This window comes from Rhinatrema bivittatum, chromosome 4, assembly GCF_901001135.1.
Source record: "Rhinatrema bivittatum chromosome 4, aRhiBiv1.1, whole genome shotgun sequence".
Classification (NCBI taxonomy): domain Eukaryota; kingdom Metazoa; phylum Chordata; class Amphibia; order Gymnophiona; family Rhinatrematidae; genus Rhinatrema; species Rhinatrema bivittatum.
The window spans coordinates 98,334,788-98,348,465 of NC_042618.1; the positions used below are offsets into that span (position 1 = coordinate 98,334,788).

Genomic DNA, 13,678 nt, shown 5'->3' on the forward strand with positions numbered 1-13,678 from the left:
GTGTGACAAAGTTCCTCATGAGAGGCTTCTAGGAAAAGTAAAAGTCATGGGATAGGTGGCGATGTCCTTTCGTGGATTGCAAACTGGCTAAAAGAGAAGAAACAGAGAGTAGGATTAAATGGACAATTTTCTCAGTGGAAGGGAGTGGGCAGTGGAGTGCCTCAGGGATCTGTATTGGGACCCTTACTTTTCAATATATTTATAAATGATCTGGAAAGAAATACGACAAGTGAGGTAATCAAATTTGTTTGCAGATGATACAAAATTGTTCAGAGTAGTTAAATCACAAGCAGATTGTGATAAATTGCAGGAAGACCTTGTGAGACTGGAAAATTAGGCATCAAAATGGCAGATGAAATTCAATGTGGATAAGTGCACGGTGATGCATATAGGGAAAAATAACTCATGCTATAGTTACACAGTGTTAGGACGCCTAGATCTCTTTCCTGGGTTCCACCCAGGAAAGAGATCTAGGCGTCATAGTGGATAACACATTGAAATCATCGGTTCAGTGTGCTGCGGCAGTCAAAAAAGCAAACAGAATGTTGGGAATTATTAGAAAGGGAATGGTGAATAAAACGGAAAATGTCATAATGCCTCTGTATCACTCCATAGTGAGACCGCACCTTGAATACTGTGTACAATTCTGGTCGCTGGATCTCAAAAAAGATATGCGATGGAGAAGGTACAGAGAAGGACAACCAAAATAAGGGGAATGGAACAGCTCCCCTATGAGGAAAGACTAAAGAGGTTAGAACTTTTCAGCTTGGAGAAGAGATGGCTGAGGAGGGATATGATAGAGATGTTTAAAATCATGAGAGGTCTAGAACAGGTAAATGTGAATCGGTTATTTACTCTTTCAGATAATAGACTAGGGGGCACTCCATGAAGTTAGCATGTGGCACATTTAAAACAAATCAGAGAAAATTCTTCTTCACTCAACGCACAATTAAACTCTGGAATTTGTTGCCAGAGGATGTGGTTAGTGCAGTTAGTATAGCTGGGTTTAAAAAAGGATTGGATAAGTTCTTGGAGGAGAAGTCCATTACCTGCTATTAATTAAGTTGACTTAGAAATTAGCCACTGCTATTACTAGCAACGGTAACATGGAATAGACTTAGTTTTTGGGCTCTTGCCAGATGCTTGTAGCCTGGATTGGCCACTGTTGGAAACAGGATGCTGGGCTTGATGGACCCTTGGTCTGACCCAGTATGGCATGTTCTTAATCCTACTTTTTATAAGGTTTTTTTAAATGATAAATGCCACTACGTCTTGCTAATTCCAACACCAAACAATGAATACAAATGAAAGAAACCCTAACATCTGCTGACATTTCATGTAAACTGCTTTGAGGGAAATTCTGTCTGTGGTGTGTGTATATACTTTCTTGCGGACCACGTGGTCTCAAAGTAAACTTCAGAGAGTATACACTGTACATCACAGATAAGTAGACTTTTGAATTTCCCCCTGAAGCAGTTTACATGAAACGTCAGCTAATGTTGGGGTTTCTATCATTTGTATTCACTGTTTGGTGTTGGAATTAGCAAGACATAGTGGCATTTATCATTTAAAAAACCCTATAAAAAGTAGGATTGGACACACAGTTCAGCAAGTTGTTTCTCAAAGATCCATCTAGACTGCTTAGTGTCATTACAGGGATCTCTGACTCTAAGGTGAATGATAGATTGCTCTGGGTGGTGGACATTTTTATCCACACCGTCTGGCTTGCTGACATCTTTATAAGACTCACTATAGATTTAATGCTCCTTTCATTTTGAAGTTTTTGTCTTTTTTTTTTTTTTTCCTCCTTTCTCTTTATATTTACACTGAGAAGGTGTTACAATATTACTGAACAAGTCAGAAAATCAAGAGCTTCCATAACTGTGAATATTACCACTACTGCTGATCAACCTGCTATCTTCCCCACCGTCTTTTCTCTCTCTCTCTTTCAGCCCTAAGGGGGAGGGCTGTAATGGTCATATCTACCCATATCAAAACTCTCATCCAATGGGCACCAAATACACAATCGCCTTTCCCTTAACATTACTCACACCTCCTGTGTCTTGGACCTTTTCGCCAGTCCTCCTATCACCATTATCTCAGTGCATGCTTCTCTGAACAGTACACATCAAGAATGTTCCGGGGCATACCTTTCACATGAAATCACCCCACTTCTGCTCCTGCTCTGCATCTTATCTTTTAATAGGAGGAGGAAAAACCTCTCCACACATGGGCGTCTCATCTCTCCATTTTTTTTCCACCCCAATAAGCTTCTCGGTGGGAGGAGGAAACCGCTCCATTCTCTCTGTGCTAGTTCCCTGGACCTCTGCATATCAAAGGAAACCTGGGGCACTACCAGTTTTGTGAACTCGCCCCCAATCCTGCACTTCTCCTCCTTGCTTGTGTGGTAGTTCTGCCGGGGGGGGGGGGGGGCAGAAAAACACCATTCCGCAGCCACCGTCCCATGCTTCTCCACTCCGGTCCAAACCTCATGAAGAAGGCGGATTCGTCTGCACTTCTTCTTGACCTCAGACCTCTCCCCTTGAGAAGGGTCCCTGTAGGCTCGCTGGGTCTCCTAACCGCAGGCTGAGTACTCCAGTCGATCACTTAGCTGGAGTTCCCTAATCCTCACTCCATTCAGGCAAGTGCAAGGAAGAAAAGGGCAAAATCCTGCCAAAACTTTCTCCCTTTATATACTTACTCCTTCTCTTTCAGCAACCAATAAGAAGAACCCAAACCTTTAAGGGAACATCGGCTTCTTACAGAGCTCACACATCCAACATGCCATCCTGTGGTTTTGTTTTTTGCAGCAAATGAAGCATTTTTTACCTAAACTTGCCAACTATATTAGTTTTCACGGGTCTCCCCCACCCAGAGTCTTCTGGTTGACCCAGGCTCACAAAAGCAGAAATAATTGGGGGGGGGGGGAGGACTCCCTACAAACTTTGAGAAGAATCCATTGTTCTAGGAGATTTACTTAGATATCTAAAATGCTGCAGATCACAAATCGGCATTGTTTAGACGCTGACCTTCTTTTAAGTTCAATTTTTGTTACATAAGTAGCCGAGATCTGCAAAATATTGCCGATCTTCTCTCTAACCCCCTAGCTGATTCTTTCACATCCCCATCTCAAGCTGATTCAATCCTCCCTCTCTCTGACAGGCAGGATTATAATACATTAGTCCTCTGGTAAGCTTGAACAGTTGGTTGGCCTAGCATTGTGACTGCTAGATAAAGCCATTTTCAGAACACACTAAAGCAATTATTTTACTAGAGATATAGGCTATTTAAAATGGCCCAGTATTTTAACTGCTGTAAGTTCTGAACTGTGTTTCACTGGGTATTGTCTCATACTTTTGCAGTTCAGTAGCAGAAGCTGAATGTTGTATAATCCTGTTTAGAGCAAGCCCCAAATATTGGCTCCAAGTATATTCCTGTTTAGGTTTCTTGAATATCTAGATTTCCTTTAGCTTTACTCTCGCGGATAGAATTTATTATGTAAGCCCAATGTATGAGATAAAACGCAATAAGTAGAAATAAAGGTACAGTTCTTCTTGCACCTTTGGGCTTCCAGCTCAGCTGCTCTTGAAGCTGCATTATCATGAGTCTTCTCTCATTTCTACCCAGTGTTCAGACCTACACTTGTCTAGCCCAGCAATTTCACTGGTAGTACCTCAGGGAGACTGGAGTTGTGATCACTGCTTCCACAGCATCTCCAGCCCTAGCTGGGCTTGAGAATCGAACCTAAATCTCCCACTTGGCAATGCCATCAAACCTAGAAGATAACATTTCAGTGTCTTGACATTATGGCAAAAGATACTCCTGCTCACAAAAAACTTAAAATTCTGCAAAATAACACAATTTACATGAGTCTTTAAGTAATTACATTTTAAATTAATACAGACAAAAGTTATTACTTAAAGATGCAGAATTTTAAATATTTTGAGCTGAATTTCCCTAGAAATTCACTTTAAAGAGTTTGTTTATTTATTTAACACTTTTCTATACCGACCTTCATGGTTAAAGACCATATCAGATCGGTTTACATCGAACTGGGGAACTGTAACAAAAACAATAGTTTAAACAGGAAGAACAAAACAGGAAAAGTGTCCTTTCCACTTGCTCTCCCTACTCCCCTGGCCCTCAGGCTCCAACTCCTCCACCTGCCAGTATCTCTTCTCTCCACCTCTAGGCTCAACCCCTTCCAGTCTATCACCACTCCCAAAGTTTGACCCCGTTCTCAGTACTGCCCATCACACAGGCTTCCTCTGTTCCTCTCATACATGTTCCCTCTCTCTAATACACATACACACACCCTCATACAGGATCCCTCACTCTCTCGCGCACACACACACATCCCCTCATATAGGACCTTCTTGCATACACCCTCACACACTCTCTCATGCATACACCCTCACACAGGCTACCTATGGCTCCATCTCACGCATCTCTTCAATAGGCTCTTTCTCATACATACACACGATCCCTTTTTCATACACACCAGCTCCCAATCTCTCACACACATACACACTCCTTCACAATCTCCTCATATAGGCTCCCTCTCTCTGGCACCCATACTCAAACACCCCCCCCCCCCCCATACACATACACACCTGCTCTCTCACCTCCCCTGCACTCTCACACCCTCCCCCTGGTGTTTCTCTCTCCCTCCCCCCTGCTCTTGCTCTCTCTCTCACACACACACACACACACACACACACACACACACCTCTACACTCATTCACTCTCACCGGTACCTTCATCTTCACCGCAAGTAGAGCGGGTCCCAAGGCGTGCCGGGGGCCTTAATATTTGACGCATGCTGGGGTCTCCTCTGACATTTGCTGCACAGAATTTGGTGATTCTGCACAGGGAGGGAATTCTCCACAAATTCTATCCTCCACAGTAGTGCAGAATTCCCCCAGGACTAAAAAGATTAGTGTCTCGCTGAGAGTCAAAGGTTGAGCGCTGATTGGTTGAGCAAAAGGTATCCTGTGCAAAGTCTTAATGAACGTAGGTCAGTGATGACACTCAAACTAGGAATCCCGGATTGCACAAGTTCTGTAGCATGGCTAATGGCTTCATGCAATAACTTTTCTACTATTTAATGTATTTTTTTTCTTTATTAATAAATCTGTAATGTAGTTAATCAAAAATTGGATTTTGGGAGAGTTTTGTTATGGGGAAGATGCACATTGTATAAAAATCATTGATTACAATCTAGGTAGTTCTTCATTTAAATATTTGTTACACGTGTAAAATTAGACCTAAGCTTCCACATATTCAAATAAAATGTAATAAAGAATTATGTAGCACTTTCCCAACCAGTGTGCCTTCAGACCTGGTGAGGTGTGCCACAGAAAAGTCAACATTGCCTGATGCTGAGATCCAGGACAGCACCTGGGCTCTGCTCTCAGAGGCTTACAGCAACAAGAGACACCCCAGTGGTGGCTCTCAATGTTTAAGAGCTCCTTTCTGAAAACATGGGCCCTGAAGTGTCATAATTAATGAGCAGCACACTCGCATTGCTGGGCCCTGTTTTGTGCAGCACAAACATTGCACAAAAAAATCTCCTCACCTTCCCCATGCTGAGTTTTCCCAGGCTGAGTAAGATGGAGAAGAGAATGGGTCGCACTGAGCATTGGGAGCAGCAGTGGAGGAGCTCTGGCAGCCATGCACAGCAGCCAAGGTAACTAACTAAACTGGCTTGCACACACCATACCGGCTTCTCCTACATTTGTTTATAGATGGAGCTGATCCATCATGATGGGTTTGTGTGGGTTTCTTCTCTTCCTCTCTCCCTTTGTTTAAAAGTGTGTAAGAGAATGGTGGGGCTCTTAGTGCATGCACAATCTTCTTTGGGTCATACGAGTCCACTACCTGCCGCACAACATTTTTGTTAATGAAAGTATGCCTTGGATTTGAAAAGGTTGGGAAACACCAAGTTGTGGAACCACAGTGGAGATGTTACCATTTATTATTTTAGACCAGTCTGTCTGGTTCTTAATGTCATTCGCGCTGAACAAAATACCAGCTTCATTGCTTTGCTTCTGTGTTTTCCAGCTTGGTGCTGCAGCCTATCCTCAAGTCAGGTGTTCTTAATGTCCAAACTGAATAGATATAGAATATATTTGCAGACATTGATGTGCGTAAATATCTCACTTGCTGGTCATTGTGAATATCCTGAAAACTAGTCCTGTGAGGCAAAGCTCCAGGAGCAAGAGTGGGAAACAATTTTTTCCTCAAATGCAAAATGACGGCTGAAATGGACAGAAATATATTATATGAAGAATATAATATTTAAATACACTCTAGAGATGTCATATTCGCCCCACCTTCAAAATGGAGCTTGCAGTGTGAATTCTGTACGCAGCTGTTTCTTAATGTGAAGAAAAACTGATATCTCTGGTCATTGATTTAAATTTCCTTGTCACAAAAATCATTGACTTTTAAAGACAAAATCATTGCTCATTAATCATATCTTGATGGCAGGTTTTATATTTTGTACTTCTCATTTATTTTAACCTAAAATTGCATTGCTTTTGGATAGATCTTAATTCAAAAGCTTAGATCTTGTGTATCTGTGCCTTAATATTGTCAGAGTTAGATAAACCAGGATTGGGATTTGCCTTTATTCTTTGGTATCAGTATAGTGAAGGGAAAAGGGTGATCACAAAATCTATTATAGTGGAGATTATCAATAGAGCATGAAACTTGTAAGCAGTGAGGATTAGAAAGAGTTCAGTTGAATTACCGGAGTAAAGTTTGCTGTTGCTAATGGTTTTGTTAGAGATTAATGCCAAACATAGTGCACCATAAAATTAGTCTTGCATTCTTCACTCTACGTTCAAATCGCTACATAAATTTAAATAGAATAAATACCCCTCTGTTTTCCTGTACACGCCCTCCCTTTTCCTAAATTTATATTTATTCTGCTAGGGAATTTAGTGCCACAAGAGATCACTGTACAGTTTCTGGGTCCCATTGCAACGTTTGTCCTGTTTTGAGTTATTTATCCTGCAGTTGCCAACACAAGGTAAAATCTTCAGAAAACTTGGGTGCCAGCCAAAATTATTTAGAAGCCAGAGACTTTTGTTTCCTTATTTTCCTTTGTTCTTATTTTGCTTTATTTTTTTAATCTTACTTTTTCTTTGATCATGCTTCCTTCCCGTGCCTCAGTCTGTTCTCTCCCAGTCTACCAGCCATTTTCCCTTTTTCTGCCGAGACCTCTCTCCGGCCACCTTAACCTTGACTTCACTCTTCCTAACCCTCCTTTTCTCCAGCCCGCCTCTCTATCCCACCTCTCACCCCCACCAAGTTCTTCTTTCCTCCTGCCAATGTCTCTTCCCTCCCCCCCTGACAAAAATCCTCTGTTCCTTCAGCAAGCCTGCCCCTCCTCAAGCCCATTGTCTTCCTCCAGCTAGTCTCTTCCCTTTTATCAACCCCTCACTCATCCCCCTATTTTTCACCTTCCTTCACCAGCCTGCCTTGCTCTTCTCTGCTTAGCAGCCAGCGGCAGGAGGCCTCCCTGGGCTGTAGTGATAATGATAGCTCCTCCACTTGGCAGGCTGTGGATGTAGCTGCTTCAATTCATCTCTTTCCATCTCTTCCTCTTGGCCCAGCAGCACTTTCAACCTTGGGGCAGCGATAAGAGCTCCTTTCCTTGACCTGAGATTTTTCCTTCCTGATTGATGCTTTCTTTTTTTTCCTCTCTGTTTCAATAAACAGTGTGCAAAAAGCAGGAAAGTACTTACTATATGGAAAAATAATGCTATTTAAACAAAAACTAGAACCACAGTTCTAGTTTTTGTTTATAATGCACTCCTGTTCGATGTAAACCAGCAAGATATGTTTTCATGATTGCCGGTATATAAAAACTCTAAATAAATAAATAATTAAAATAAATAAATATTTTAGAAACAGTGAGGTCAATATTCAAAAGATTTATACTCCGCATAAGTCTTCCTCCTTTAAAAAAAAAAAAATCCCCTTTGACTGGGTAACTTTGTGTAGCTGTCCTAAAGTTATCTGGATAACTTTATCCAGGTAATTTTAACTGGATATTCAGCAGAACACTTATCTGGATAAAGTTATCTGGATAACATATCTGCTCTGCAGGTTTTTGAATATGGACCCATTTGTTTCAAAAGGGACCACAGACATAATCACTTAATGGACAGTACTTTTGCAGCATTCTAGCTGGTGCTGTGTTCCAAATTTGGTAATATGAATTACACAGTAAGGGGCCGATGTTTACTGGCGTCGGTCTGCCAAATTATTTTTATTTATTTATTTTGTTTTTTTACTTAAAAGAAGTACAGAAAAGCATTTTTTTCTGCTTTTCTGTACTTCTTTTAGCTGAGCGATAAATGTGTGTCAGACGCGCATTTATTTTTTTGCATGCGGAGTGGGTTAAACAGGCGCTAATCCCCCTATTGCATTAGGGGGTGGATTAGCTCCTATTTAATCCGCATTGGAATGTGGGTTATACAGTGCGCTCAGCTGAGCGCACTGTATTGCATCTGCCCCTAAAAGAGGAAGGCGGATTAGCCCATACAGTCTGCCTGATTGTCTTCCTTCCTGGTTCTCTAGCACATTGGGTAGATAAACATATAAATTCCCATGCGTAGCTTCCTTGCTTCTCCCCACGCCCCCAAGCAGATCTCTTACTCTTCCTTTCAACCCTGTTCCTATCACTGCCTTTTATACAGTGCTCCAAAAAAGTTTAACCTCAAATATAATAAGAATTACAAGTTCTTACCATAGTATCCTGGTTTAATTGAAACCAAATAAAATGGGTATACATTAAACAATTTTTGAGACACAGTAATGTACAAAGTAGGGACACTAATTCAGAACCCTGATGTGTGTGAAATAGGTGACACCCCCCCCCCCCCCTGTTTCCTTAGCACATTTAATTAGCTAATTAGAATACAGTGCTTAAATAATTAGGTAACAGGTAAACCACCATGCAGAGTCAATCTGCATGACATTAGTTTGAGTATCCTGTTCTATATAAAGGTCTAAAAGTTTTTTGCTTTTGCTCTTCACTATAAAAGTTAGTGTTAATTCATCATGCCATGAACAAAAAAATTTCAGACACCTATAAAAAAAAACAAACAAACCCATAGTTGATGATAATCTGTTTGAACAGGGATACCAGTCCATCTCTAAATATTTGGGGCTCCATCCATCCACTGTCAAGACAATCTACAAATAGAAAAAGCTGAAGACTACAATGATTTTACCTAGGAACGGTTGTTCTGCCAAGATCACTACAAGAGCAAACTGTAAAATCATCTACAAGGTCACAAAGAATTGAAAACTACCACCTAGGCTCCTCTTGCTGTGGTGGTCGATGTGAAGATACATGCATCAACCACCAGAAAAAACTGTTTTGAATTGGCCAAGTCAAAGTCCTGACCTAATGCCTATTGAAATGTGGCAAGACCTAAAGCAAACTGTTCATGCAAGAAAGCCCTCAAATGTTGCAGAGCTGAAACAGTTCTGTGTGAAAGAATGGATCAAAATTCCTCAAAACTAATAGTTACTGTAAACATTTATTTGATGTTACTGCTGCTCAGAGATGCCACCAGTTATGGAATGAAGGATGTTTATTGTTGAAACCTTTTGTCTGAATTATTTATTCAGTGGGGTTGTCTTTCTTTCTTATTAGATTAGGATATCATCATGTTTTGAATATAATAAATTGTGCTAAAAATTTTAGGGCCACCTAGTGCTGTATTACATAGCATAAAAATGTAAAGTATAAATAAAACCCTGACTAGCCTAGAAGGCTCTCAACGTTTTTCTCAGCACTTTATCTTTAAATTCTGGTGGTTTTGGCCTCCACCATTTCTGCTGGTAAGCTATTCCAGATATTGTCATCTTCCGTTCTGGCTCTAGAATTGGAGCCATAATAAAGGAAAGGGAGGGTGTCCATGTAACTGCAGACCTTGTGTTAGGAAGGCCTCTTCAACAATCCATTTTTGTCTGCCAGACTGTTTTATTTTAATGTGAATTCTGCTTTAAATCCAAGGCTGTTTCCTTCCTGATATAAAGAAAGTGCTGCTGGGAAATGGGAGAGATGTAGACATTTCCAAAAGGCCTTGCACAACTTCTGTTTTTGTTTCTATTCTAGGTTACACAGTGTGGGCTCATAATCTTATTGCTATTGCCCGTCTCCGTGGCTCCGATTTGAAAGTACTAGAAGTGACAGAAGAAAGCATTGACTTCGATCAAGGTGAGCTGGCCGATCAGGATGTCGATCCAGTGCATAACCTTATTGAGCAGGTATCTCTGGGATTGGGACGACCTTGGCATGCAGTCATGGACATTGAACTCCTCAGTGTCTTTACTGAACCAGCTCGGCACTTTTACAGGGAGATGCAAAGCTTCAGTGAAGGCATTTAACTTTTCTTTTCTTCTTTTTTTTTTTTTAATTTACCTTTTCCTGTGGTTACATATGCAAGTAGGGTCCTATTATGTTTTTTCAGTAGTGTGAATTAATCCATTTGTGCTGTAATTAATCAGTATTAGCTATAGAATTATATATGTATATTCTACTTCTTGATCAAAGAGTGTAGTCGGGTATTGGTTTAGAAGTTGACAGTGGCACTGTTTAGGGCTTTCACGGTTAATGGACTAATCCACCACACCTTAAGGAGGTGCAACTGGAGGTTGTCTGAGGTTGCAAGCTAATTTTGCTTTTTTGCCGAGTAACGTTGCATTTGCAGTGTTTTACTATTATGTGTCCAAGTGCTGTGCTCAGGAGCCAAATTATTATTTTTAAATATTGGTAGCCCAGTGGGTTTGTATACAATGCACTGTTGTCATGCAATCTAGTAGCATGCTGTTTACTTGGTAAAACAAGGACAACTCAGTCACTTCTTTGTAAGGATAAACCTTAAACTTTAATTTTCATTTCATATATGTATACATTTTTGAAACATGAATTTCCATAGCCCCCTACTTTTGTTTCTTTCTAGTATAAACTAGTAACCTGTGTCACTGGGCAGTGTTTACAGTATCTGCCTAATTAAAAAAAAAAATTCCTAGAATTTGGATCTTACCCTTTTCAGTTTTCCATACAAATTGGCTTGGGGCTCAAATTAGAGAGAGAAATACTCCTATTGGGGTAAAAAATGAACTTAAGATATATCCCCTGAAATCTACCACTAGCAGACATTAGTCGTGAAATCCCTAGTAACTAAGTCACTGGATTTTCTCTGTCAGCGCCTGTGTCAGCTGCCAAAGAATAGATTAAAAATGAAGAAGTGCCCACATGCTGGCAGGGGCAGGCCAACATCTGGCCAGCCAGAAACTGCTAGATTGTAATATATAAGGTCGAATTTCGACCTGTGGTACACAGCTGTGCTGTGGCTCAGTCACAACCTCAGAACTTACACAAACATGCACCTGTTTCACTGTGAAGAGTGAATGTACAGAATAGGAAGAGGAATCAAAAGCTTGTTCTATCACAGGTATGAGCTGCTATGATGCATGAAGAACATTCCATGAAGTTTGTTTTAAAATCTTGTTATATCTGAAAGGCTTTAAAAGCTGATTTAACTGTTTCAGGGCAACCGCGGTACAGTCGTGGTCTCTGTGAGACTTCCACCTGACCCCAGTTTTAAGTGGTACGAATGTTGTGCATTTAATGTTAAAGGACAGTCTGCAATAATGACATAAAAAGTGGCCAACCTGGGTGCCCAGCAGTGCTGAGACCTGGCTGCTCTATCGTAAGCTTTGGAAAACAAAATTTATGCAACAGATGTCCAGATATGATTCTATTTATGGAAAAAGTTTATATTGTTTTACAAATGGTTTTACCATCTTATATTAAAAGATGACCTTTGACAGGTGTGCGCTGTTTTGTCTCCAGTGAGCACATACCATGCGGCTTTTATATGTACATCAGTAGAGTGGATCCGCTGGCACAGTGTGTGAATATGCCAGATGTGGTGAGATTTTATCTTATAAGCGTGATCAGATAACAAAGTACTTCCTGACAGAAAATATAAGGAAACCAGCCGAATGTTTGAAATGACTGATGTTGTATGGTTCATGTTAAATGTATATTCTTTTAATCAATGAATAAAGCATTAAAATGTGTTTGTTGTTAAACATTTTATTGTATCAACAGAAGGATTTTTAGTGGAAAATAAAATGCAGTTGTGAACGTCATTGTCCTTAATCTTCTTACCCCACATCTCACAAGATAAAAATACTACAGTTTGTCTCCAGTGCTGCTTGAATTAAAATGTCCTTGTCCCAAAAATCATTATCTTTTAAAGATGAGTGATGATTTTATTAACCAGACATAGATGTTGAATTTTATATTTGTATTTCTCTTCTGTTATAATGAAGTTTTCATTGCTTTTAACTGATACTTAGATAGCTAAGCTTGGAATGAGATTTGCATTTATCCTTTGTTGTAAACTCTCATGGGTTTCATGCATAACATACTCATAGTTTAAAAATAAATTGCAGTAAATTGTGATGGTAATTAATTAAAATTGAGTGTTTAGCATTGCAATTACAAAATAATATAAATGGCTGTAATTTGTGTTTACAGGTAACTGGCTTAAATTTATACCTGAATTATATTCTTAAGGATATATTTAGTTTCTTTGCAGAAATGAGAGCTTTTAAGTTCCTTATCTGTGTAAACAAACATGACCTGGAAGTCCCAGGGTAGTTGGTGAAGTAGGACCAGCTCCCTAGTCTCTCCAGCAGGTTTCTTGGTTGGTACAGTGAGTCGCTTGTTCTTTCACTCCAGAGCCTCAGTCTTTAACTTGGTGAAGCAGAGATTTGATGTCCATTAGAGATTCTGTAGTATAACAGGATGAACCTCAGGAGTGTAGCCCTGTCTCTGGTTATTCTCTTGGGTTACTTTCTTCCCTTTTCCTGAGAGGTGGTGGTTGTGCTGGGTATGCCGAAGAACATAAGAAATTGCCATGCTGGGTCAGACCAAGGGTCCATCAAGCCCAGCATCCTGTTTCCAACAGAGGCCAAACCAGGCCACAAGAACCTACTCATCCTCTAGAGGTAATTGTTGTTTAAATAATGCTTAGGGAGCTCATTTAGGTTAGCTGTTTGTTCAGCTGTTGCCTGGGTGAAGCAATAAAAAGCCCAGGCCTAGAGTCTTAAGATAACATTTTTCGACTGTCACAACAAAGATAGATGCATATATGTGTGTGTGTGTGTGTGTGTAAATGTTGCACCAATGATTTACAGAGCAGAGCGAAATTTCTATCAGGAAGTCAGAAAAATAAAGCTGGGAATATTGGCTGCTGATTGGCAGTGTGGTTGCTTGGCAACCAGTTAAAAGACTGATTGGTCTGCAAGGCTTTGATGCTATGCTACCCCTCCTGTGTGTGTGTGTGTCAGTCAAAAATTGCTCGGGTTATCTGGTCCAGAACAGCTATAAATTTTCAAATGGAGCAGAAGTAAAAACAAATATTGTTTTTCCTTTAAGTAATTAAAAGAAAGGGCATAGACCCTTAGGAAACCTCTCTATAAACTATATCGACAGTATATTTGACATTTCTCATTGCCAACTGTAGAGAGTACCAAATAGTGATTGTTACAGAAAAAGATTAAAAAGCACCAGTTCTAGTGTAGATGCCTGGGGCATTGGACTATTTACCTTCCTTTGAAAGACTTGACAAGTTAG

General features: G+C 40.3%; 1 protein-coding gene across 1 annotated transcript in view; it reads left to right on the plus strand.

Moving 5' to 3' along the window:
* FBXO33 (F-box protein 33) overlaps window positions 1–12,114 on the plus strand; it is a 77,700-nt gene extending 65,586 nt beyond the window's left edge. Inside the window, exon 4 of the mRNA XM_029598486.1 lies at window positions 10,142–12,114. Within this exon, the coding sequence (XP_029454346.1) occupies window positions 10,142–10,413 (272 nt within the window). The 3' untranslated portion in view covers window positions 10,414–12,114. The remainder of the gene's footprint in view (window positions 1–10,141) is intronic.
* Window positions 12,115–13,678: the final 1,564 nt, after the last annotated feature.